The sequence below is a fragment of the Anoplopoma fimbria genome, chromosome 18 (assembly GCF_027596085.1).
Source record: "Anoplopoma fimbria isolate UVic2021 breed Golden Eagle Sablefish chromosome 18, Afim_UVic_2022, whole genome shotgun sequence".
Classification (NCBI taxonomy): domain Eukaryota; kingdom Metazoa; phylum Chordata; class Actinopteri; order Perciformes; family Anoplopomatidae; genus Anoplopoma; species Anoplopoma fimbria.
Genome location: NC_072466.1, coordinates 16,692,730 through 16,719,315, shown reverse-complemented (window position 1 = coordinate 16,719,315; position 26,586 = coordinate 16,692,730). Strand labels below are relative to the sequence as shown.

The 26,586-nt window shown below is 39.1% G+C and overlaps 1 protein-coding gene across 1 annotated transcript in view; it reads right to left on the bottom strand.

Moving 5' to 3' along the window:
• fam184ab (family with sequence similarity 184 member Ab) overlaps positions 1 to 26,586 on the bottom strand; it is a 130,434-nt gene that overhangs the window by 58,824 nt on the left and 45,024 nt on the right. The window contains 8 exon segments of the mRNA XM_054618767.1: positions 6,800 to 6,985; positions 10,514 to 10,695; positions 12,241 to 12,376; positions 16,839 to 17,090; positions 18,052 to 18,135; positions 18,387 to 18,626; positions 20,894 to 21,052; positions 22,720 to 22,839. Of these exon segments, the coding sequence (XP_054474742.1) occupies positions 6,800 to 6,985; positions 10,514 to 10,695; positions 12,241 to 12,376; positions 16,839 to 17,090; positions 18,052 to 18,135; positions 18,387 to 18,626; positions 20,894 to 21,052; positions 22,720 to 22,839 (1,359 nt within the window).

Sequence of the window (26,586 nt, the reverse complement as noted above, 5' to 3'; positions counted from 1 at the left end):
GAAGAATCTAATACGACACATCAGGATTCCTGTCATACCTTGCCGCTCGATATGAAGGGCGATGCCGAGGTGCTGCAGACTATTCATTTAAATCCAAACAGCAGCCTTCTCACAGACAACTCTCATTGTTATTTAAAGCGATGAAAAGAATAGAGGTGATGAAAGAAAAGATGATTAACTAGACGTGATGAAACGAGAGTCAAATGGAGGGACGAAGAGGCATTTCCTTTTCATGTGTCTGCCACCATGATTTTGCAGAAAATATTTATCAAACCGGAGCGAGTGAATGAGAAGAGAATGAATGCTGCCTCCTCCCTGTAACTCATTAAATGTGGACATTTCTGCCCCAACGCTGGCAGCATTATCACAAACAGAAGTGAACAATGGGGAATTAATATAAATTAGAGGCCTTGGAAATCACACAAGGCCAGAGAGTCTGCTTATGGAATGCATATCTGATAATTATGAAAATGCATAACGCTCTTCTCTTAATGTAGCCGTCAGCTCTGATCGGGTCGACTGTGGAATAGCATTTAAAACACGTCCTCATTATGCAACTTCGATGCAAGAGAATATTTGATCACTTGCAGCCACATGGCCGTGTGTGACTGGAATAAAGGACCCCGTGGAGATTAGGGCATCATCACAAAGCTATTTCGGGCCGGCGGAGCTGCAAGCCTCGGCTGCAAATTAGTGGTATTGGATTTGGTTCGGACCAGGTAGACCTCAGGCTCATTAAACGAGTCCCAGGGCCCAGTTTGTAATCCTCGGGGGGAAACTTCACTGCCTCTCATCAGATACAAGAGCCCTCATGAAACTGGAAATAGTGTACTTGGTAATTTGAACACCAAGCACAAAGGGGACAAGTGTATGTCTTGTGAGGAGCAGCAGACAGAGGTTGTTTTGTTGAAGCCAGTGTGGTCAATAGGAGTAGGACTAAAGTTATGATTTGGGCTCAAAGAATCGTCCCCACATCCCAACAACTTGCCATATATATTAAAAAAGAGATTCTATAACATTTCTTCTCATTAATGAGAGTCGGGAGTGTGTTCGAGGCAACTGCAGTCAATGACGTGATTTTCAAACAGCAGCGAAAAAAATCAATGAGACATTTGTTGACAATGTCGATGTTGATTAAAGCACAAAGCATTTTTTCTCAACTGAAAATGAAAGGAGCCAACGAACCAAAGGCACAAATTGAAAAATGTTAAATAAAAATGAAGATAACAATCCATCTTTTGTAATGCAATAGAATATAACTATAAAAATGCAATAAATATAATGTTGAAAAACCCTTGGCTAAGAAGCACATTAAGTTAAATGCGAATCCAACACAAAGAGCTACAGCCTCAAAAACACCACATAGTAGAACCAACACCTCTCTGAAACTGTACCAACAACTGTATATTATGTTATTTGACTCATATATTACAGTTTGAAAGGGTTTCTGGCATCTCCACAGGTGGCCTTGTGCATTTTTTAGGTTGTGTGGTTCATGTTAAAGGCGCTATAAACGAGATTGGGAGCATTTCACCTCTCAACTGCTCTCAACATGGCGACGGCTGAGCCACCAGCTTGCAGTTAACAGTGCTAACAGCGATAACTGCGCTAACAGTGCAAAAAACGACCAAAATGTGTTAACACATTACTCAACTCTATCTTTACACTGCAAATAGTCGTTTAATACTATATTAATGCTCAGAAAATAAAATTTAGCACCTTTAAAGGAATACTGTTGAAATGTTGAAAGCTCAAAATAATAATATGAATCAGCTGTTTTCTCTGAAGTTCCTTGAAGCAACTTTTGCTGACGTCACTTTAGCTAAAGAAGGAATAAACCTCACTGGTTCCCAAACAGAAACTCTAATGTTCTTCCCAAGGAGTAAACATATATAGCATAGAATATGCAGTAGACAAGCCATATAAAAGCGCCATCTCGGAAGTAGGTGTACATTATATGTGTGAGCTTAAGCCCTGTAAGTGTGCACCGACTGTGCTAAGTAAGTAGCAGTGAAATATTTATTCTGGAACTTTTAGAAACAATCACACATTCACTCGTAGCAGTTTACTACCAAATTAACATGCCTGAGCCGAAAGCTCACATTCATGTGTTTTATCAGTCCATCATTTTGCCCTAATTTTGAGCACTTAACTCACTTGATAATCTCCACTTGCAGTTTTAGGTGTAGTGAGTCTCTCTGAGTACAAGCAGGACTGTGAAATTAAAATCTCAGGGCCATGCACCTATTTAAATGTCAAAACACCCACATCTATTCCAAGCCTTCATTTCCTGATACGATTGAAAGATTTTGAAGCTCAATTTAATTAGTCTCATCGTCATTTTCGCCTTTATTAACATATATAATTATAAAAAATGTACTTACAGCAAATACTTACAGCACAGAAAAGTTCCAATATATCCACACATTTCCTAAGATCAGAAAATGAACCCACTTTTTTACTGTGCATTTTGCCACACTTCCTGACACGCGTAGGTAGTGTGTAAATCTAATTCATACTCTACTGTTTTCTTCACAACGGCAGACTGAAGCAGCTGTGTGCCTTTGCAGGTGAAAAAAGGAAGAGAAGCAGATTTAGCAACATCCAAAAATAGCACATCAGAGCACTTTATCACCTGTGTGAGTCATCAGCAGGCTGAGTAGAGAGTCCACATGTGGCTCCCATCAGCTGCCACAACTCCCAACTTAGAAATTAGTTCTGAATGAAAACTATTTGTCTTTTTCTTTAATCTTTTTTGTTATATTTTATCACTGACACAAGCTCTGGCAGGTTGCTCATATTAAAAACCAGCCCAGGTTATGTGAGCTCAGAGGTGTTCTAGATGACATTTATGAGTGATAAATATAAATGTGCTCCCACGTCAGTAGGCTGCCTTTCCTCCTTTTGCCAGCTTCTTAGTCATTGTTATAACCCCTTCTGATATTTTTATGTCTATAGATAACCTAATCAAACTGCAAATTTTTTGCAGGTCTCTGAGTTCCTCCACTTGCTATGGTTACGTGTGATGTTTTTTTTATAACACCATGTGCAGAGAGATTACATATACCAAACCTTAATTCAGTTTCTTTAAAGGTGCTGCCTGTTCACTGAGTCATACCTTTGAAAACCGTCGCTGTTTTTGCTCGTGTTGAGATGATATCAGAGGATGAAGGCATGTGTGATTATAAGCATCAGCTTCACTGGCTCGTCTTTTTTCTGCACTGAAGAGCTGATCAATATTTTAAAAGCAACATATTTTAGATATGATTGCTACTTTTGAATCATAAGGTAAAACAGATGCTATAGCAATCCCTGCTATAGTTGTATTAAGCACATTCAGATCTTGAGCAGCAAAAGGCAAAATATCTACAAAATAACTTCTTATGTCCATATGATGTCTTCTTTAGAAATACCGATAGGGTCCCTTGAAATTTAATAGATTCTGTTGGTCCGGCCATTAAATCCAACGTTCCTTAAAAAATGGTCTCTTAAAACTGTCTTTCTTCCTAGTTTAGCAAAGTTAAACCTCTCTTAAAGAAGTAAGTCACCCAAAAACTATATATATTGTATTTAGTACTCACCTCCCCGGGCTCTCTTTGGTCCCAGAAAAAGTTTTCTATCAAATAACGTTAAGGAAAATGAACAATGAAAGCATGTTAGTGCAAAAAGGCTTTGACCTAGACCGAATGAAAGCTCAAGCAAATTCCTTCACAGGAAATGCTTGAAAGGAACAGCTCCTTCCTATCTCCAGGCCTTGGTCAAGCCCTACACCCCGCCCCGACCACTTCGCTCTGCTGCCTCGGGGCGACTGGTTGCCCCGTCGCTCAGAGGTCCCTGCGGCCGATCCACCCGGTCACAGCTTTTTTTCTGTCCTGGCCCCTCAGTGGTGGAATGAACTCCCCACCGACGTCAGGACAGCAGAGTCGCTGCCCATCTTTAAGCCAAAATAGTTGTGTTTAGATTAGCCCACATATAAGCACAACACACTTCGATAATGCTGAGAGTTTTTCAGAAATTTTATAACAATTGTATATGTTTTGTTGGCCTCCGTCACACAGTTTGTCTGTTCGCAGTGATAGGATTTCATTTTTCATTTTTCGCTCTCCTTGACTCCTTTTCTGGGACCATAGAAAGAGAGTTGAGTACTATATAGAATTTATATTGTTTTTTAGTTAAGTCTCCTCCTTATATTTACAGCAAATAAATGTGATGTTGTCCATATTAGATAAACAGTATGGTCACTGTCCCTAATGACGTTTATCTATGTTGTTACCCAATGTAACCCAGTTTTCTAGCATTGTTATCACTTTTAGCTGATATATTGTTCTGTTGTGCTTATATTCATTACTACAACCTAGCTTAGTTTTAGAAAGAGAGAAAGCATAAAGGTTGGTCTCAATTTCTTTGCATATCAACATTTACAGTCAAGCCTGCCAACTGAAATCGTTGCTGTTTTTTTTTCCACACTGAGGAAAAGTGATCTAAGAAAAAAAAATAGGGGACATTAACTGTATTTCAATGCCTAGACTTCACTATTTGTTTTCATATCGGTATTCATAACAATTTTTAAACCTCAGTGACACATGAGAGATTTAAAATTCAATTTGAGTCTGAAGGCAAAGAGAGCTCATAGTTTTTAGTTTTTTTCAAGTTCTCATAACAGATGGTACAGTCAGTGAACAATGTGAAGTTAGCTGAGAAGTTAGAGAAGCAGGCTTTTGACCGGTTTACCATTGAAATACCCTCAAACAGCTAGCAGAGTTTCTGTGGGGAGGTAAGTGAGAGCTGCTGTTTCCTCTCTAAACAACTTAATGAGCAGCAACAACAAACAGTAGAGGATATACAGTTTTAGCCAGTGTAATGTTCAATATACCTCCATCCATCCACACAAACACAAGATGACTATGGTCAGTGGTTTAGTGATGATCAAACTAAAACATATGCGGACACCACGGGCGTCTGTTATCCAAAATCACCACTCATTCATTAACAAAGATTGTATAACATCAACAGACTGAAGTGGTGTGACAGGTCCAAATCTTTTGGCAGGCGACGGGTCCAAAATGCACCGAGACTGAGAGAGAGACAGCTTGTGTTTTGACTGAGTCATTCCTGAACATCCCACTCTACAATTTTATATTGGGCAAAAGGAATAGTGGAAATTGTGAACTTATTAAAAGGGGTTTATCAATGTGTAGCTACTTGTATTCAACCAGTAGTGAAAAAAGGTATTTAGATTCTTAATGTTAAGCAAAAGACAACATGTATTGTTACAGGAATCACTCATGGTGATGAAGCCATACAGAGCTAGAATGGCACTCGCGGCCGAGACCTCCGCCAAGGCCGTTTCCATAAGCAAAAAATAATTCACTCCAAGTAAATATTTTACCTACATTACCCGAGATCCAAGAAACACCACTCCAAATCAAAGCTAATGTTGCTCATTGTTTTGCTGGTTGTATAAATAGGCAACCAGTTACAAACTATTTCTCAACAACAACTAGAAAGAATATAAATATGAAAAAGTTGGGCAACTTTTAGAAAGATTTTGAAAGTGTCCAACCAAAGAAAAAAGCCCCTCCCTTCAGGTTGCCCTCCAAAGCAACTTCCCCAAAACAAATGACAAACACCTCCTGCCTACTGCTGGAGGACGAGTCCATGGGAGATCACAAACACATAGTTGGCATAGTAACCGTATCCAGTTACCTCATGTCTCATTCTCAAACAAGAGAACACCTAACATTACCATGATGACAAAACAACCAACACAGCTATTGTTAGTTCTCGCAGAGTGGTAGACAGGCAGGTAGGCCATCCAATCATTTCATGCAGGTTGAATAAAATAATTAGTCTGATAACTTTCCTGTGACAGACACAGATAATTCTTTTTGTCAGAGCATTTGATTTGATTTGCTGTTTGGATGTTATGAGAGTTTAAACATATATATAAAAAAAGCTTCTAAATAAATTGCCTACACTGGGTTTGAGTTCAGGCTCTCCCCAGGTGACCAAAACAAAACGACATATGTTTTCTTTCAGTTTAAGTAGCAATAAATGAATGCTCAAGTACTCCCTTACTTGAGCAAGTACATTTAAATGATTAAATACGGTCGAATTACCAAATGAATGTACTAAGTGTCAGTACGAGGATAGATGTTGAGAAATTTGTAGGTTGTCGAGGTGAAGTGAACAGTAACCACTTTATATATTGATGGTTAGTTAAATCTAAACCAAGACATTATGTTAAATGAGCACATCACATGATTTGATATAAAATTAACAATTGACTACAACAATCAGATAACATAGCACATTACCTACAGAAATACTAATGTACTTTGTTACTATCCACCTCAGGTCTCCATAAGGAGAGTGATACTTCTACCACACTGGGGAAAAACAAGCTTTCCAAGGATACCATCTTTATGGCATGAGACGAGCCCCGAGCACTTTGATGTAGGATCAATTAAACCATACAGCTGTTTGTTTTTCCTCTGGCTTTGAGCAATAAACGCTGATTACACAAAGACACGGCGTTCTGAAAATGTTCATTGTGCCCGGCGAGCTCGCCATCTGATGCACCCTCTGTGGAACGTATGATTATGTAGTGTTCTTCCATTTCTGATTGCATGTGTGAGTTTGAATGAGGGAGGGTTAATCAATGTCAACATCAGCCGGAAGCACCTCAATCACATTAGCGTTCAACACTGACACAGGGTTTTCCATGAAGGGCGGATGTCTGCCCTGTGAATCGGTCTAGCCTCTGCGACCATGAATATACGCGTAAGTGTGTACTCACAGCCAGCATGCGGTTCTTTTCCTTCTCAGCGTTGTTGAGAGCGTTCTCCAGGGTCACTCTGTGTTTTTTGGCGACCTCCTCCAGGGCTCGGCCCTGATTCTCCCTCAGCTGGCTGGCCTCCTCCTCGGATCGACCTCGTATGTTGTTCATCTCCTTCTCGTGGGACAACTTCTCCTCACGCAGGGTCTGACCAAGACAGAAAATAAATATGCATGCACATGTTGAGCAGGTTCAAAAGTTTGTTTAGAGGTGAGCGTTATGATGGATGATACACACACACACACACACACACACACACACACACACACACACACACACACACACACACACACACACACACACACACACACACACACACACACACACACACACACACACACACACACACACACACACACAAAGGGCTTGGGCTGACATTTATCCCATATGCTGCATTTTTCAGCCTTATTGTTAGTTTTTACTCCGTGAGGCAGCCCCGGAATCAATCCTGTGTTCTGTCTATATCTGTAACTGAAATTGTATTCCTCTCTACTTCGCATTCATATTTGTTATTCCTAAAGCACCAAAACCCAACCATCATTCTAATTCGAAATGTCTTGGCTCTTTTTTTTTTTATGCTTTCCCAATGTTGCCTTCAGCATCAGGCGTGATCGATGCGGTTAACTGACCTTTCACTAAGCCATGGCCATTTTAGCTACCTTTGCTACGCCGGTCGAGATAATAACGGTTGCACTTGACATTCTTTTTTCTTTAACTCTTTATATTTTCAAATAGTGTGTTTCACATCAATTACAGAAAGGGCAACTTATCAAGGTGTTTGGCAAATGTAACTCCATCTCTGGTAACAGTTCTTGAAGGGGGTGTAAGGAGTGTAAACTTCCCTAAACTCTGAAATATGTTGACTCTTCCACAACTGGGCTCATAAATTAATGTAATTAGCTAATGATTTGCCTACTCTAAGCCTTGGGGGTGATGCTATTCTTCTACGGTAGGTAGTAAGCTAGTTGGCTCAGTGTGCTATTGTTTGCAGCCTGTTTGTGACTCTGCAAAGGGAATAGCAAAGCTTGACGGGCCTGTTCTGTATAGTTACAGTTAAACAGTCAATTGGGATGATTAAGAGCATGCTGATGAGTTCTGTGCCAGTGACTGGTTTGTGGATAAGTAAGAGGAGGGGTAGTTGGGTCAGAAGAGAGCTGCCTCACAGATAAACTGGAGGCATAACAGAGGAACGTGGTAAACATTGGAATGGATGACAGCCAAGAGATGTGGCTCAGAGGGAGCAGAAAAGGGAGAATGAAATTGTGCTGATTTGTAACCGAGATCTATATATATTGTGTAAAAGACAGAAAGGCAAGAACAAATGCTTTCTGTACTCGGCAACAATGCACTGGGTTCGTCATTGGGACTCTGGTTTCTGCATGAACCAAACTAAGGTCGCAGAAAAGAGTGATGTTCCTTAGAAACCAAAAGTAAAAATGTAATCTGCGGCCCATTTACTTTGGGTTTAATCATGGAAGCAGCTGTTTCTTCATTGCAAGGGTTTAACAAAATTTTAATTAGCCAAACTCTGCCAAAAAAGCCACATGGGAGCCGTAATATTCACTACTTGAGCTGACATTAGGGAGAGTAAAAGTCCCCTAAAGTAAGCCAAGAAATTCGGTATGAGAATGTTTCCTTTTAGAGTGTGCATCAAGATTGGCCCAAGGATCTTTACTTAGAATCCGTTCGAGACATCTCACTAAATGTACTAACTTTGGATTAAATCTCTGGCATGGTCTGGTGAATCTTGTATGCCAATCATTTCCTTTGTCTTTTGCTAACGCTCTTTACAGCTGCATCCTGATATGGCACATTAACAATTACATTTGTTGTAATCATTGGGACTCATCGACCAACAACTGCCTGCCATATAAGAACGCGGTGTTCCCTCATTTGTCCTAATGTACATTCTATTTGTCCCTGTAGCAATCATTTAAAACATTTCTGGAAGATTATTGAAAACAGCAGACATTGGCAACATGAAAAAAAACTTTAATTTCTCACCAGGGATCATATTTGTTTGTACTAATTGCTCCAAACCAGAGGGCTGTTTTGGAAAGCGACCAAAAAACGTCCATCAAGCTGGTCAAACTGAGCAAAACTACTGTGTTGTCATATGGCCAAACAAACCAGAGCGGGATAATAAGAACAACAGGGCAGGAAAAGATCTTGGGAGCTTAATTTCCTTTTGCACAGAAAGGACAATGAAAAAAGGCAAAATAGAAAAAACAAAAAACAAATGAGTAAAAGAAAATGTTAAGAAGAGGGAAAGAAAAAGAAAAGCCTTCCATTCATTTAATGACTTTTTCACAGCACTCTATAATTAGGTAAGACCACTAACATTACCTGTAATGTTATTTCCCTCCCAGCTTGCTAATGTTCCTTATTTTCAAACAATTATTACAAAAGTCGCTTAATGTAAAGAAGTTGGAAAACACACTTTGATATTACCGGATTAGTTTCTTCGAATTTTATGTTTGTTAGGTTAGAAAAGCCCCTAGCAACAGTACTCTTACCAACAGCCAGATTACTGCCAGTAATCCACTAGTGTCAGCTATCAGTTGAGCACTGGGGAACGTTGCTGGTGCCATAACAGTAAGGTGCCGTAAAGTTTATAAGTGGTGCGAGATCTTTTTTTATCCCGAGGAAGACATTCATATTCACAACAGCCTCGCTCAGTGGGAGAACTCTGCCAGCTCCCAGAGGATTACACAGCACAAATGTCAGAGATAAAGGGATGGGAAAAAACACACATGAAGCAGCAACACTTGACATTTACCGTCTGCTGTGGTTGGTCTGCTGACTACACTGTTCCTTAAATCCTCTGACCTTTAAAAAGAGGAGCAACTTTTTTTTGTTGTTCAAAGTTTTATAAATGCAGTGATCGACAGGTTTGAAACTTTCAACAGTTGGATGATTGCAAGTCTGTTATGGCTCCCTTTTGCTCCTAAACTTTAAAAATTTGTTGCATACGTGAGATTTATTTGAGCTATTCTGCAACAGGATAACTGGAAGGAGCTTTTCGGGTCAGCAAGGTGGAGAAAGACAGGAAGACAGAAATAGAGTAGGAGTCTTGATGCATTGTACACAACTATATGTCCGTGCCTTCACAATTTCTGTCCTCCATACAGTACCAGAGAACACTGAGGGATTATTTTTGTAAAAAACTTAAATAAAGAAGAAAAAAGCTAAATACCAAATCACATTGAATAGATAACACAGTTTGGGGGCAAATAAGTACTAGAATTGCTTCATAGATCAAACAAATATACTTCTACTTTTGGGTTGTTTTCTCTCAAAAAGGATGACTTTGGGGGATTAATGAGGAGTTCAGGTCTAAATGGAAATACAGAGAACGCAAGCTTTCTACTTGAAATAACAAATCTCATCTTTAGTGTGGCAATTGTGCTTCTCTGACTCTGAAATCAGGACCATCAAAAATTTGTGGAGACTAATATCTTGCATGCTAATCACTTGCTTTGCATTTTCTATGTGGTATAAATTGAATTGGTATGTATGCAAAGGCGCGGACTAACTCACTGTATTTTAAAGATAAAAAAAAAATCGGGTCTGGAGGAGAGTCGACCAAAACTTCAGTCACAGCATCTTGATGGCTTATTGCTTATTCATCACAGTCTTATTTCAGTCTATAGTGAATACAAATCAGCCACACACCTTCTCCAGGGACTGGAGCTGTTGTCTCTGTCTCTCGTCCAGGGCTTGGCTCTGGCTCTGCAGGGACTCCCTCTCTTCTTCCATCCTCAGCACTTTGTCCTTCAGCCGGCTCCGCTCATTGTCCAGGTCCCTGATGGCTGCTTCCTGGGTCATCTGGGTGGCCTGAAGGCTGCTTATCTGACCTATGACGGGACAGAGCCGACAGACGTGAGCGGAATGCAAAGAGTAAAGCCATGTCATCTGCATATAGTCATACTTGGGGGTCAGTTTTTGTTAATGATTTCAACACGTGCTAAAAAAAACTGGTGGTGTCAACATTTTAAACTTCAACACAGTCCTGGATTGTCAATGAGTTTTATCATTGGAGTTAAATTCCTGAAGTCCTACTTTGTTCAACCTCATACATTCACAGTGACATTTTGTTCATGTTAGCCTGTTTCTTGCTTCGGAGGCGGTGGTATTTTTATTTTGTAGTAGTAACTTTCCTGACGATGTAATTTTGAGTCCTCTCAGGAGCTGTGGCAGCGGTTTCTAAGAGAAGGTATTGTTATGTTTTTCAAGACAATCAAAGAAATTTTAGGGTTTAAAAGTTGGTATTTCTGTAAATCGACTTTAAAACAACCTCAACAGCTGAGTCAGTCTCATTGCCATGTTTTGTGGCTATTTTTCACTATTCTTAATGAATGAAGCTATGCTGGAAGATGATGTCGACATTCTTAACCAACAATCTTAACGTACAAAGCTGTGATCGATTCACCTTTGACCTACTGTACTCGCTGTAGTTCAGCACACACAAAGGCGGGAGTATGTAATGCATTCAAACTGTATAGTATATGAATTTTGTGTATGCAAGAAACGCAAGATGTCTTCCACATCAGCAAGAATTTCTTATAATGTCACATGTCACATAGTATGTCACATGACATACCATTTCTTAGTATGTCACATGTTGCAACAAAACCGATTTTGAGCCAATTAATACGTCGCTTTATTAAGTTATAATATGTTTTCAGGTTAGAAAAGAACCGCTTAGATTTAAAAAATGTGGCAAGTTAATCCAGATAATGGTAATTTGCTGCAAAGTTTTCGTGGATGTTACGGAGCTGCTGGTGGGATGCCTTGAAACCGGTCGGCCATCTGTCATGTGATGCATGTTGCTTGAATATACTTCAATGTGAACAGTATGCTGTCATAGTTACATTCTCCACCTCGATCTTATCTGTCTGCCTCACATGCAAACAGCTCAAGTGGAAAGTGATAAAGCATTCTCATTGGGCACGAGGAGCTCATAGAAGCTAATGGGCCGAGCATATTTTTGCACTAAGTTGCTGCTATCACTCAAACATTTCAGACAGTAATGTTCATGCAATGTTGTTGTACAAAGTACTGACGGAAAGACATCACCCGATATTAGATCAGATTCTACCGTGCAACCATTTACCCAACATGCGTGCACACAAATACACACCTCAAACTGGGCATAATTGATGTGAGAAGGGTTTCTTCTGCCTCTGAGGGACTGATAATACTGTTGGCTTGGATATAGACAGCGTTACGCCATTAAAGTGTTCCGGGCCATGATGCCACAGACAACTTGAGAGGAGTTGTTAGTGGATATGTTTGATGTGTTAGCACGACAAGGCCCTGGGTGAAGGGTCCCGAGGGCAGTGTGGGTGCAAGTATGCATTATGAATGCGAGTCCATATAAGAGAGGAGAAGGGTCTTACTGGCTTTGAGCAGTATTTCAGTTGCTTGCTGCTGAACTCGGTCTCTGGCTGCCTCTAGTTCACACTCGGCTTCCTTCTGACGGATCTCCACAATTTCAGAGTTCTGGGTCACTTCGTCCAGCTGCTTGCTTAAGTCCTGGAGAGGAATCAAAGACAGAAAGAAGAAACAAAACTAATTTAATACATAGAGTGGCAGCCATACCTGACGAGAATTAAGTCACGGAAAACTAGACCATTGTGAACTGCTTGATTTATCTACTTGATGATCAACAGAACAAATAATGGAGGAAGGGAAAGCATTGGGGGGGGAAAACTGAACTGAATAAAGAAACTTTGGCATTAAAGAGCTTGTATTTGGAAAAGTTAGAGTATAAAGTTAAAGTATTGGCAATGAAAAATAAAACACAGGCATTGAAAAAAATCCTTCATCAAGCTTTCTATTAATAATGAATATAACACTCTTGTTCCTTTTTTATTTGCAATCTCATTAAATCGTTTTCTTTTGATTATTCCCCGTCTGGTTCTATATGAAAAACTGGTGTCCGTGGCACTTTGCCAGGGGGTCTGTGAACATTTTTTCAGATTCATTCCTTGAAATCATCTTTTTTGTTGAATACAAAATAGGCTACATTAAATCATTCCAAGGGACAAACACGAGGGGGTCGTTAGCGTATTCTCTGTCTTGTAAGGGGCCCTTAGCTGAATAGATATTGTGTATTTTGATTGATCACTTGTAAAACAAAAAAGTCAAATACATCCATATTTGACGCAGTTATAGAGGCTTTGAGAGACAGAAGAATGAAATTTAAAGAGTTATAACAAATTTAATATTATTTATATGTTATATAATAATTATGTTGCATCAGTTGTGGATATATATAATCTGAAGCCCACAGTGAGTCTACAGACATCTTGGACTGCAACAGCTAGTTTGCACAGAATGAAGCATATTGGTCGCATATTACTAATACTGAGGTTCAAGCCTGTAAATGCTGACTGCTGCTCAATGAATAAGAAGTAGACATCAGGGAGGGATTTGACATGCTCACATACAAGCACAGATACACACACAAACACACACGCTACAGTAGCTGTGTGATTTAGCACTCTGAAGGAACTCATAAGGGGCAATTTCACATCTTTCAATCCCATCAAACGGCCTGCCTCAAACTTAATTACTGCTGCTACGGTGAAGACAAAGAAACCTCAGTGTGATAATAACCACTGAGAAGACACACACAAACTAGACATGATTTTGTGTGTGTGTGTGTGTGTGTGTGTGTGTGTGTGTGTGTGTGTGTGTGTGTGTGTGTGTGTGTGTGTGTGTGTGTGTGTGTGTGTGTGTGTGTTCTGTCCATCTTGTACATCCTTGTGAGGTCCAATTGGCATTTTAGACCTTAGAATTTCTTTCGGAAAGGACAAAATGGACTGGACTGGACAAAGGGACTGATTGAGGGTAAAGACTTCTTATTAAAAATAAGATAAGCTTATGTCATAAAGGGTCCTTAAAAAGTGCAGTGTACAACCATGTGAGTCTGTGTGTTTTTGTATGTCTGTCTATGTGAGGACAATGTGAGCTTAAGATATCACGAGGGACAGAAAAAGTGAAGACTTTTTGGAGCATAGGGGCCTTTTGGAAAGTGAGGACAATTTTGTGCGGTCCCCTTTTCTTCAAAGGGCTGTTTTAGGGTTTAAACTTGGTTTTAAGATTGAGGTTAGATGTAGATAGAGGGAAAGTTTGGGTAACAATTGTTTTGTGAGGACCAATTTGAGAAGACATTTTAAGGGAAAGTGCTTATATTTTGTTCAACCCTAGTTTCTTCAGAAGGCTGTAGAAGGTGAAGTCTGGCATTATGCTAAGACCATTTGTTCCTATTGAACATGTAAATCTTAACACAAATATATACTTACATTTTTGTTTTACAAGGTAATAAAGTAATATCCTCCTCAGACACTTGGTTACTGCACTTATTAGCAAATCTTGCTGAAACAGGGATAGAAAGTGCATTTTCTCAGATCTATTTTCAGCCATGGCTAGGGAACATATCCTCTCAACGGGAGTTTCCTACAAGAACAGTGTCTAAACTTGTGTGTGTATGTCTGACGCTGGAGATGTCAAAAGTTGAATCAATTGTTTCTCTGTTGATTTAAACAGGTTTAAACAGGAATCTCAGTGTTGCTGGTATTTAGTCATTACCTCTGATTCATCCCTCATCATATTAAATATACAATAAAATAAATCCCACACAAATGCTCACACATAGAGCCTCACTTCTGTCAATCATCCTTATTGGACATGGCTGAATCCTGCATTTACATTTAAATATAAAAGGCCTTGAAATCTCTGCTTTCAATGGTTTATTGTTTTATCCTGTTAAAAGCTTCCTTTAACCAGTCCATAAAGGCTTTACCTGAGAGTGAAGTATTTAGTCCAAAGACAGTGACAGTAGTAATTTAACATAGCTTCAGTGGAGTATTTCACTTGGGGGATAATTTGTCATTTTTTTGCCTGCATATTCCTTTAGCAGCTTGTGAACCGTTTACGATTAATTACGTCAGGTAAACCAAGCGATCATTTGCTTGCATTTCTCAGGAGATTTGCCCACTAAATCATAAGCTAAAGGAGGATGACAGAGAACATCGAAGCAATAACCTGTAGCATCCTCACACCAACTACAAGTGCCTTCGACTGTGTTAAGTCGATATTCGATGCTACTATTTCTACCCATGAAGTACGCCGGAACATTAATTATGCCTCCTGAGACTACAGAACATTTTCATTTGGTGCATCATTTTAATTTTCCACAGAGTCTAAAAATGTCACACTGCATGAGCAAAGTGCTACCTTTACCTCATAAACCAAATTATTACACATTTTAAGCAAGAGGAATAATGAGATATGACATGTGTATTATCAAGATCAAAACATAGATTTAAACTTCTGCTGTGAGCTCGTTCAATTTAAATCTATTTTCTCACAGCAGGAGATGAAGAGATTTGTTCATAGACTGAGGCTGTTATTAGTAGATAAGTGTGATATTACCTTCATAACAATACAAGATATCAAGCTATGCACTGTATGAAAGACTAAAAAAGACAGGATCAAATTGTTTCCACCCTATGATATCTGTTTCCTTGACTTAAACTTGAATCATATTAGAGATTCTAGAGGAGCTGTCAAGTGAAGTTGGTTTCAAGCTCTCTGCTCTGTTGTCGTTTCTTTATCTGGGTTACAGTTAATTGCTCTGAAACCGAATGGAATGATTAACCCCAGGCACATCAACCACTGCTGACCTTGATCATATTCTCAGTAACGCTGAGAAGGGGAGGACCCCATCCCGTCTTCTGTGCAATCAGTGAAAGTCTCAGAATATCATACCAAAAAAAAAAAGACTTAACCAATTCCCCTGGAGCACATGTCAACTTCATTTTCAACAGTGGAGATAACATCAATATACTTCCAAAGGCCTTACAGAACTCAGGGAGTAGAAGGATGAACACAGCATTGATATTTTTGCCCTACAAAAAATGAACATTGCAAAAATGCACACATGGTACCACACTTAAATATAGAGAGATGTAGCAAATAGTTTGAAGTGTTGAGGCTTCATTCATAACGTCGACATTAAAATTCTTAATCAACATTTGAGTGCTCCACCTATTGTTTTTTTTTTTTGCATGTCTATTCATCTGTATTTCTGTATGATCCAAAAAATTCCAATAATAATCCAGAGCTTTGTAAAGTTCACAAGTATACATTTATTGGGAAAATATAAAGAGATAGAGGGAATGATTCACAAAATGTTTTAATCAAACAAATGTTCTGCTTCAATCCATATTTGTTGGCATTTAGATTTTCGAAAACATTTCATCACTTTTTTTTGCTGTCTCGCATTTCTTTTTTCAAAATAAATGTTTTTTGCCACACACAAAGGCGGTCTAGAAGTAATCTATAAATTATATTTATAGATTACATCATAAAATACTTTGAGAGACATACACAGCTTAATTTAAAACCTTTATAGACGCTTTAAATGTAAACAAATGACATTCAGTGCTGAGTATATCCCAAATAGATACTAAATGGCATCAAAACAGCCAAAGATTTCGGAACAAAGATTTAACAAACTTGCTGGTGCAGTGTGTTACGCTTATTTGCGTATTCGATCAGCGGAAAAGAGTGAAGCTGGTGAAAGCCAACCCCGTTTTCGCCATTTTCATAGTTTCCTCGTGGATGTTAATGTCAGAAATAGACAGTCTGTTGAACATCCACTTTTAATGTAATTTATTCTGTGAATTGAGCACCACAATTTCCATGAAAACTGTTACCTATTTCATCTCATTTTTATCACATACACAGGTTTTTATTTATTATACCCAATTTATCATCTACTATAGAGGACACATTTTGTAGGCTGTCCATAAAAGCTGCATCAGAATACGGTCAATCACAGACTTTATTTGATTCAATTACAGAATGTTCTAGTGCTGTTTTACCATCCCGGTCCCCTCTAGTCTTTATAATCCACTTGAAGTGAAAGCATGTAACTCTAAAGATGGTGATGTGCATGAATCAGGTGTTTTGGGTTCAGACTCACCTTGACGCTGCTCTCAGCCGTGGTAAGGGACGCCTGAAGCCTGTGGGACTTCTCCCGGTTTTCCCGAGCCTCATCCGTCACCCTGACCAACTCGGTCCTCAGTTTTCCCAGGGTTTTCTGGAGCGCCGCCTCTTGAGTCTGAAATTCGCGCCGCAGCTCGGCCTCAGTGCGTTTCCATGCCAACAGGTTGTCGGCAGTCAGCTGCTGGGTTCTCTTCATGGCCTCCAGCTCGCGTTCGTAAAAAGCCTGAGCCTGGGAACAGACGTGAAAAAAACCACCTTAATCCTTAAGCCTACAGCATGAAAACTGGTCTTTAGTTTCGTTATTCACATGAATATTTTCTCTCCTTTCTCTTTATGAAAAGTTGGAAATGTTATTGGAAACCATTTTGGGCGCTTTGAAAAGCTTTCTCATCAAAATGCAATCTCATGTGAAAATAATCAACACGAGTGAAAGCTGAAGCCAAGATGTCTTGGCTGACAGTGTTCATTGTCAGTGAGGAGGTTTTTTTATTGAAATGAATAGCTTTTAAATGCAGTTATTAAATCGTGGCTTTCGCTGTACACAAATCTGTAGATCAAAACCTTTGAGCAAGGTCAATATAATAGTGCCAATAAATGTAAATGTGGTTCTTTTTTTAACCATTACTTTGGCAGAGCTTGATTTACTTTATGCGACACCTTAGAGCGTCTTTATTGTAATGCTAAAACAGCTCGAGTAATACCGGATGAGACATACAGGACAGAATCAATGTACTCAACAGATCTAAGGACAATTTGTTGTGCTATAAAATATCAAAAGAATTATGTAAATCAAACCGTTATTACTATTTTAATATATGAACAAAAGAACTTTAACAAAACTCAATTTCAGTAATTTTTTGGATTTATATGTGATAAAAATTCAGAAAACAGGAGCATAGAAGCCTGATGTTTGTGGCCTAGAAAATAAATAACCATTCCTCCCTCCATATATTGGAAAACATATTTGCCGATGCACTCGTTGAGCTTTATCATCTGATACTGAACAAGACAGTCTCCACCATCATTCATTTCTTTAGTTTACACATAAATGTATTTACTTGATAAACTATACCTGTTTAGAACACTTCATAGATGTAATTACAGTCTAATACTCCACCCCAGAAAACATCAACGTTTTCAGTGTGCAAGCATCAAATGACCTCTACAGTGGCCGCAGCAATGTACAGTACCTTGCTGAGTTTGGCCTCGTACTCCTCCACCAGCCTCTTCTTGTCCTGTTTGAGTTCCTCCACCCGCTCCGTCAGAGAATCCACCTGTAACATCACAACATGATAAAAGACAGAGATAAAACTACCTTTTTCAATTGTTACCTTAACCCCTTTTGGTAATGTTAATTGCAGACCATTACATAAGGTAAGCGTATGAGTAGATGTAGCAGCTAACTGACAGAAAATGATGTAGTAATCCCAGCTGCCCCACTTTCTTCTGGTCGTCCCTGCTGTGATTTACTTTGTTGCTTTGCCTTTTCATATCTGCTCTACTTTCGCAGCAGTGAGTGTTTTACCTCGGCTTTATGGAGCTGCCCCAGTTTCTCCTGGTCTTTACTGTAGTTTGCGTTCTGACTCTGGTGGCTGCGGAGGAGCTCCTGGACCTCCTGCCTGTGCTGGCCCTTCAGCTCCTCCAGAGCAGCCCTCTTCTCCTGCTCGAACTGGGTCTGGGCCTGGCTGAACGTACGCAGCTTCTCCTCAAAGGACCGTCGCATCTCCTCCACCTCCCGCGACATGGAGACCACACGCTGCGTGTGCTGCCAAAGGAGACAGGAATAAAAGACTGAGCTTAGAGGAGGGATGAAATATGGGTTCTGTAGAAGTATTACACTGTTGGTAGAATTTTGAAAAAGCTCTGAGCCAGGTGGTGATGTTGCGGATCGAGGGGAATTTGACAGTCTGGCTGCTCTAAATTGGAACTAAAAACCAGCAAACGCACTCAACAGAAACCCAACATCTTAACAGTAAGTGCTCTATAGATATGTGTCCACTTATGTAACAAAAAAACGTATTTAATACCAGTGACTTCGAGGGTGGTCTCTACATTCACAGTTCCATGAAGCAGGCGAGGCAAATGATAAACATCTCTTTGGGCCAGATTTACATATACAGATTCACGCCTTTCATTTAATTTGCCTGCACACTCTGAAATTAGCATTTCACTTATGAAGGGAGCAGATAATTACACAATCAGCGACACAAGCTAACTACTAGGTGCAATTTGTACCTGAAAGCATAAGCTCAAAAGGTTCATTCCAATGGTGAAAAAACGCAGAGCCCTCAACCAGCTCTGGAATCAAGTAACGGGAGAATTTGATCTGATGCTGAAACTGAACTATTGATAAATGAAGTTACAGACAAACAAACTGACATGTATCAGTAACCACCCTTATGATAACACCAGTACGAACACACCTTTGCATGAGCCTCAGTGTGTTTGCATGTGCTTTCTTTGAGTGTCACTAAAAATCTGTCATCCAGTCGTTTTTTCCATCCCTTCCATTGTTCTTCAACAAAGAGCTGAACATCCTCTACCCTCTGTATATAAATCGATATGTTAATGTCATCCTTCTGTCTATTCATCCTGTCGATTTGTTCCCATGTTCACTCTACACACACACACACACACACACACACACACACACACACACACACACACACACACACACACACACACACACACACACACACACACACACACACACACACACACACACACACACACACACACACACAGAGAAAAGGTCATACACAATCGCTTACATGTATATTTATAAGTCCAGACATAATACCCTTGTTTCCAGTCAGGCAAATTTTTTTATTAAGAAAACTTTTCGAATGTTGCAAAAAAGAAATTAGAACTGTTTCCATCAACTGGTTTGCAGTGAATAAAGTAGGTTACAGCGTAGTTTTGTCAGAAGTTGGCAGTATAGGCTACGCGTAAACAGAAGAGAGGAAATAGTAGGGACTGCAAATCAGAAAAACTAAAAAATCGCTATGGATGAGCGAGAAGAAAAATAGTGAGAGATCTTCAGGAATTTGTTCAATTGGGCAAGTTTTAATTAATTTATCATGTCGGTTAGTATTGGCCATGTTTCATGCCGTCCGGAGACAAAGACCATATGAATATATATCCAAGAAGACACCGACAGTGGAAAGAGCTGATCAGTCATATTTGTTTATTTTCAACTATGTCAGAATTGATATGCAAAGGTGTTTCAACATCTCATTTAGCGCATCAACTCGTTTTAGACAAAAGGTAAAAACCACCTCAAGGGAGAGTAAAATTGAAGTTTAGCAGATTTGCGGTTCCCATACAGCTTTTCTAATGCAATACTTGAAAATGCCCATTAAAATATGTAAACGGAAACACGGCTAGTGTGTGCGGATTGAATTCAGTCATTAAAACCACCTTGGGAGATGCTTCGCATTTGTCTTTCCAAGATGCATATGTAATATTTACCACTCCGCACTGCAATGCGGAGGGGTAAATATTACATATGCATCAGCAAGCGAGATGTGGAAATAGCCACTCACAAGATATACCCACTGTGATATGGCAGTTGAGGTCACTCTGAAATTACACTGAAATTATTATTTTTTTCATTATAGTGAGCTGATGTAGCGTTTATCTGATCCCTGATCAGTTCAATCACTGTGTTCACTTCATCCTCTGCTCAGGTAAACATTACTCCACTATATCTTTACACAGCAAGCAGTTGTTTGCTGCTATATTATTGCTCTGCATTTTGAATTAAGCACCTGGATTTGATCTGAATACGAGACACTTGAAATAAATGGTGAAAATGAGCTCTGATCCATATTACTACTAGGCAATAAGTCAAACATCCAGACAAACATACTGTGGTGATGCTGAGAGACAAGAGAAACTCCTCAGCCTCACAACAGCAGACAGAAACAGACATAAGCACTAATTACCTGCAGCATCAGGCCAGGCACCGCTGCCTCTCAACACACACACACACATACCCACAAACACACTCTGCATCATTCCTCTGTCTACCTGAGCCTCAGTGCAAAGCTGCATGTCCTCCACCCTCTGACGGTAGCTCTCAAACTCTGCCAACGCCTGTCTCTTCATCCTCTCGTGGAGCTCCATGGACTCCTCCAGGGACTGGATCCGCCTCTTCAGGTCTATCTCATCGCTGATCTTGCTCTTGTACTGTTGATTGAACAAGGCAAAGTATTTGAAATCCTCACCAGAGCACATATAAGATCATTGCATACATGTGCCCGATTGTGCAAATTGAAATGCAGTAGTTTGTGAGGAAATAGCGGAAATGTTCAATACTGCAATGTGAAAAAAATCCTCAAAACTCCACCAGATTTTGGTGACATCTTTGAAAATGTTTCATGTAATCTGCTAACACATAAGCCACACTAACAAACATGACAGAAAATATATATAATAATAAAAATATGGTCTCCTGGGCGAGAGTAAATATAAAACATGTATTTCTGAATTAGATTGTCTGATGCGCATAGACTTTAGATTTGGCTTTGATTTAGCTCATTATGATATGATGCAAACTTTATGGAACAGTATAGCATGTAAATGTCTGTAAATATGTGTTCAGCTGTTCAAAGTTAGTCACATTGCTGTCAGGGAAGCAACTAATTCCCACAAGGAGAGACGACATACAGTATAGACCTAAATAATTAATATTCAGTGGATTAAATATTGATGAGTTCATTTTGGATGTGATCTGGGCTCTCCAGCTGCCATGTGATAGTGTGCAGCTGCAGTGCAGAGAAATACTGTAGTTCAGTGAGCTAAAGATGACTGTAAGATATACAGTGATACTGTCTCATCTTAACTGACTGACCTGAATGTGACCGCAATTCTAAAGAGCCCAATTGGATGTTTAAATCCAATTGGGCTTAAAGTTCTGAATCAATAGTCAAAAGTTATCAATAATTAATAAGTTGTCAATCATTCTAATTCTGTAATATGTATGTACTTTTCCCCACCAGGAAGCAGTGGTTGATCACATTACTTAATGTTCATTAGTCCCATCAGTGGAAAGTAACTCCATTTACTCCAGTACTGTTCTTGAGTACAATTTTGATGTACTTGTACTTTACTTGAAAATATATTTATTGTTATGTCACTTTATACTTCTACTCTACAACATTTCAGAGGCACATATTCTAACTTTTACTCTATTACATGTATTGATGAAATTTAGTCACTAGCTCCACTTTCACCAGCTGCAACATTAAAGTGACACGATACATGAATCTTTCAATGATCATACAACAGTGATAATAACACAAGTATTATTATTATTAGTAGTATTATTAACAATAACAACAATAATAATAATACTCATAATCCTACTACTATTAATAATAATAATAATCATAATAGTCATAATAATAATAATCATAATAATCACAGTAATATACATTTCTCTGAAATGGGCCATTTTGCATAACGATTACTTTTACTTTTGGTACTGCAAGTATATTTTGATGATAATACTTTTGTACCTTTACAAAAACTTTGAATGCAGCACTTACTTTTCCACTGTGGTATAGTTACTTTTACTTCAGTAAAATATCTGAGTTGTGCTCCACCCACTGCTGGCATCCACACAATTACTTTATCTTTTTACCGAAGATAACTTAATAAGTTTGCTTCCTTTTTATCAAAATGTTCAGAAAACCTATGGTATCCTGTGTCCCCCTAAAATTTAACATGTATAAAAACATGGAGTACATTAACTTTTCTGACATGTCAATATCAACAAAGGACAGATGGTATAACATCAACTTCATTTAAAAGAAAGACGTCAGTGTTTCATTAATTACATCTGATGTAAACACCTGTAGTATCTTCTCTCTGGTCTCCGACAGAATCTGCTGCACCTCCTCTTCGTGGGCCTCCTTCAGAGTGGCGATGGCCGCCTCGTGTTCGTCGTTTTTCGTGTTGAGTGCATAGATAACCTGCAACAGAGAGGAGATAAACCCATTAGCTGTTTGACATATTCATAATCAGGAGTTATTACGGCACTAAAACCGGTGGGAGACAAACTGCACCTCTCACAGCTCGGGTTCAACCAGTGTTCAAGATAAGTTCTTTAAAGGTGGAGACTACAAATGACACAATGAAATACAATAAAATATGAAGATGATAGGAAGGTTGATATCAATGCTTACACTTAATATCTTTAAATGTATTTTGTGATGGATAAAAAAGACAACCATCATAATGAATTCTACTTGTGTGCAATAGTAGGTGCTAGGGTTAGGATTTATTATATGCACTTTAATACATAAAAAAATACTTCTAGGGTACTTACACTAATGAGATTTAAACTTACTCAAATATAAACCCATCTGCCTTTATAAAACGGTCAGAGCAACTAAGAGAGTAGAAGTTGGATGGGTCAAACAAACACAGGACTGCTGTGCATATCCTGTGTGAAACAAAGTCAGTATAGACTTTTTCACCATAGTTTGGTTGCATATCTACTGTATTTTACCAATGCCTTACCAATGTCTTTTCCTGAACCTGACCAGGAAGTTTTTATTGTCTTAACCAATAAATTACTTTGGGTTTGTAAGTAAACCTAAAAACTAAGTTCGAAGTTTATTTTGAAAAAAGAGACTGAATGCATTAAATGGGCAGAAACGGACATGTCCAAAAACGATGCTAGATTAGGGCCACTGAACAAGCGACAGTATTTAACAAGTTGGGAGTGAGAATGTGTTAGTAGTTTCATTGTTGTCGCCCAATGGCAATTATTTCTTGATGCAAACCATAAAAACTCACAAGTTGTCTCAATCATTTATCACAATTCTGTTCCCTTTTCAAATCAGCTCAGATTAGCTAATTAGCCGAGAAATGCAAACCACTGCCGTATGATAAGTAATTGAGCTATGGTATATAGGCTAGCTGGTACACAGCTGCATAGAGTAGATGCTGTTAAAACCTGGATGTTTCCAGTATTGGCTCAGAAGCCTCTTTGCTGCTCCACAGTTATAAATTAGAGATCGGTCGATGCCTTGTATTGCCGGGGATAAAAATAACGCCAGCAAACTGTTGTGCATGAGATTGACCTTTAAATCCGTCCCAAAAATACATGCAGCCATCCAGAGAGGCATAATCTGACAGCACAGTGATCCCCTGCTCACAGGCAGAGACAGAGGGGGGAAAGAAATGGGTTTTACATTTTTCACATGATTTTCACAAAACCATGAGTGACTCTTCCCTATGCTTCTCTCTCCCTGCCGAGAGAAATAGAGCTATGTGAAAAACCAAGTCAATAATTCAGCACATTGAACTGTGGGAATGCCTTTGTTTACTCTGGACCAAAGTCCGTCCACAGAATTAGAAAAGGGAGAGCAGGGAGAGAAAAAGGAGGACAAAAGCTTTCTTTGAGACAACGACATCTACTTTTTATGCCTTGCCATGCCTCGCCGGGAGATGAAAGGATTTATTTGACAAGTGCTGCTGTTTTTTTGTTTTTTTAAATTCCTATTTCTTTATTCCCCCCACTTACTGCCTACAGTCAAAGAGCTTTACTCAGTAAGAGAAGAAACCAAAGACACAGTATGACCAAGAGGTGCTTAGACATGGGAATTATTCCCTATGATATTTGATTTCACTGGCCTCTTAATGTAACTATATCATCGTCCTCTTTTTTGCCTGTATGCTGAATATTAAATGTATTTCTTTACATTATTCATTTTTCTTTTTATTATTTGACTTTTACTTCAAGGCTTATGTGTTTTGCATATATGTTTTGTAAACATTTGTTTCCCTTCCTTCACCTTCCTTTGGGCAACAATTCATTATTATTGCTTAGTTATTTTCATTCCACATTAATATGTAACAAAACAGTTGGCTGTTAGTTTGACTTTTAGATTTGTTGTTGTTCTTTTTCTCATTGAAAAGCAATGCTGTACTTAGGCACAGCAGTGCTTTGAGCTAAATGCTAACCCTAGAATGCTAACATGCTCACAATGACAATGCTAAAATGATTTTTGTTATGTTTAGCTGGTATAATGTTTACTATGTCCACCATCATAGTTTACCATGCTTAATACAGCCTAAACTTTGCACTGAACGAAAAGTACAGCTGAGGCTTAATTCTGCATATATTTGGCCAAAAACCAAGGTATTGGAATAAATACAAATTGTGACCTGAGGATAGGACTAAAGTAAATGTTTAAGAATCAACAAGGTTATTGCTATTCATCAAAAAAGGGGGCAACATTTGGATTTAAATTTAATGGCAATCTATTCAAGCGCAACTGAGACATTTCACTCAAAACCACTCATTTTAACCAGATGGTGGCGCTAGAGAAAAGGTCAGAGAATCACCAATGTAATTCTGATTTATCATGTGGGGAACATGAAAAAAATCCTCGAAATGTTTCCAATAATAGTTTGAATATTTCAGTCTTGAAAAAAAATTTGTGGACAAGCAGACAAACATTTCCTGCAGCTTCATGTACTGAGTTTTACAATCTGTCCCGTCATTTGGGCCGTCTAGTTTTTCAAATGAGGAGTGAAATGTCTGAGAGCAGAGGCAAACTGCAACGAGCCAAATAAAGCTGAGAAAATTCAGTTTACTCCAAAATTAAGCATCTTTTCCTCAACACGTCTAAATTATTCAGTGCCCTCAGTCTCTCATCAGCTTAAGAAGGGAATGGAGCAGACGTAACGGTTAGAGGAGCTGAAATCTCCATAACATCCCGAGTGTCAGCGGCACACTTCTGCAGATGACGTGCACTAATCATAATGCTGTGGGGTCTGTTGATTACCACACACACACACACACACACACACACACACACACACACACACACACACACACACACACACACACACACACACACACACACACACACACACACACACACACACACACAGTACATGCACTTACATGTACACACATACGCAAGCAGAGACTGTCAAGATCTTCATGAATCAAAACACCCGTTTCGTAACTCATCAGTGTAATTTGCCTGACAAATGGTCAGAGCGACGAGGAGGCAGTGTGTGTGTGTGTGTGTGTGTGTGTGTGTGTGTGTGTGTGTGTGTGTGTGTGTGTGTGTGTGTGTGTGTGTGTGTGTGTCATTGTATGTGTCAAGGAAAAAGACAATCACCGCCTGAGAGACAATGGCTGCCAATATTGTCATCATTGTCATCATGAGGGATTAGCAGATGTTGGATCTTGGAAGCGGGCAACATGCAAAAAGCTGATATTATTCTAAATTGGGACGGCAGATATCAGACAATAGTTTGGGTCAATATTCACAATATTCAAATTTAACCGTGTTAATGAAATCAAGTAAGGTAAATAAACCATAGTTTAAAAGATAAAGAAAAAAATCCTGGAGGAAATATTGCAAAATATAGCATGTATACTACTAGTTAGCCATCCTGACTTTGGGGGCTTTGTGAGCAGTACAATGCTTTCTTAGCTTTAACTAATCCTCTCAGGCAGACTGTGCTCTTGTTAAGAGCCAGAGGTAACTGTGTTCACATGAACATGAGCAACAATCACAGCCAGGGTTGTCGAAAGTTAGCCTTTTGGAAGCTAGATTGTAAAATACAAATTTGTTCAGCATTACTGAAATTAAAAAAAACTGTCAACAAGCACTATTAGTTCTGGAGAAATCTAGGAAACCACCCAAGCTGATCAGTTACAGTTCTTTGGATCTTCCTATAGCACAAGTGGG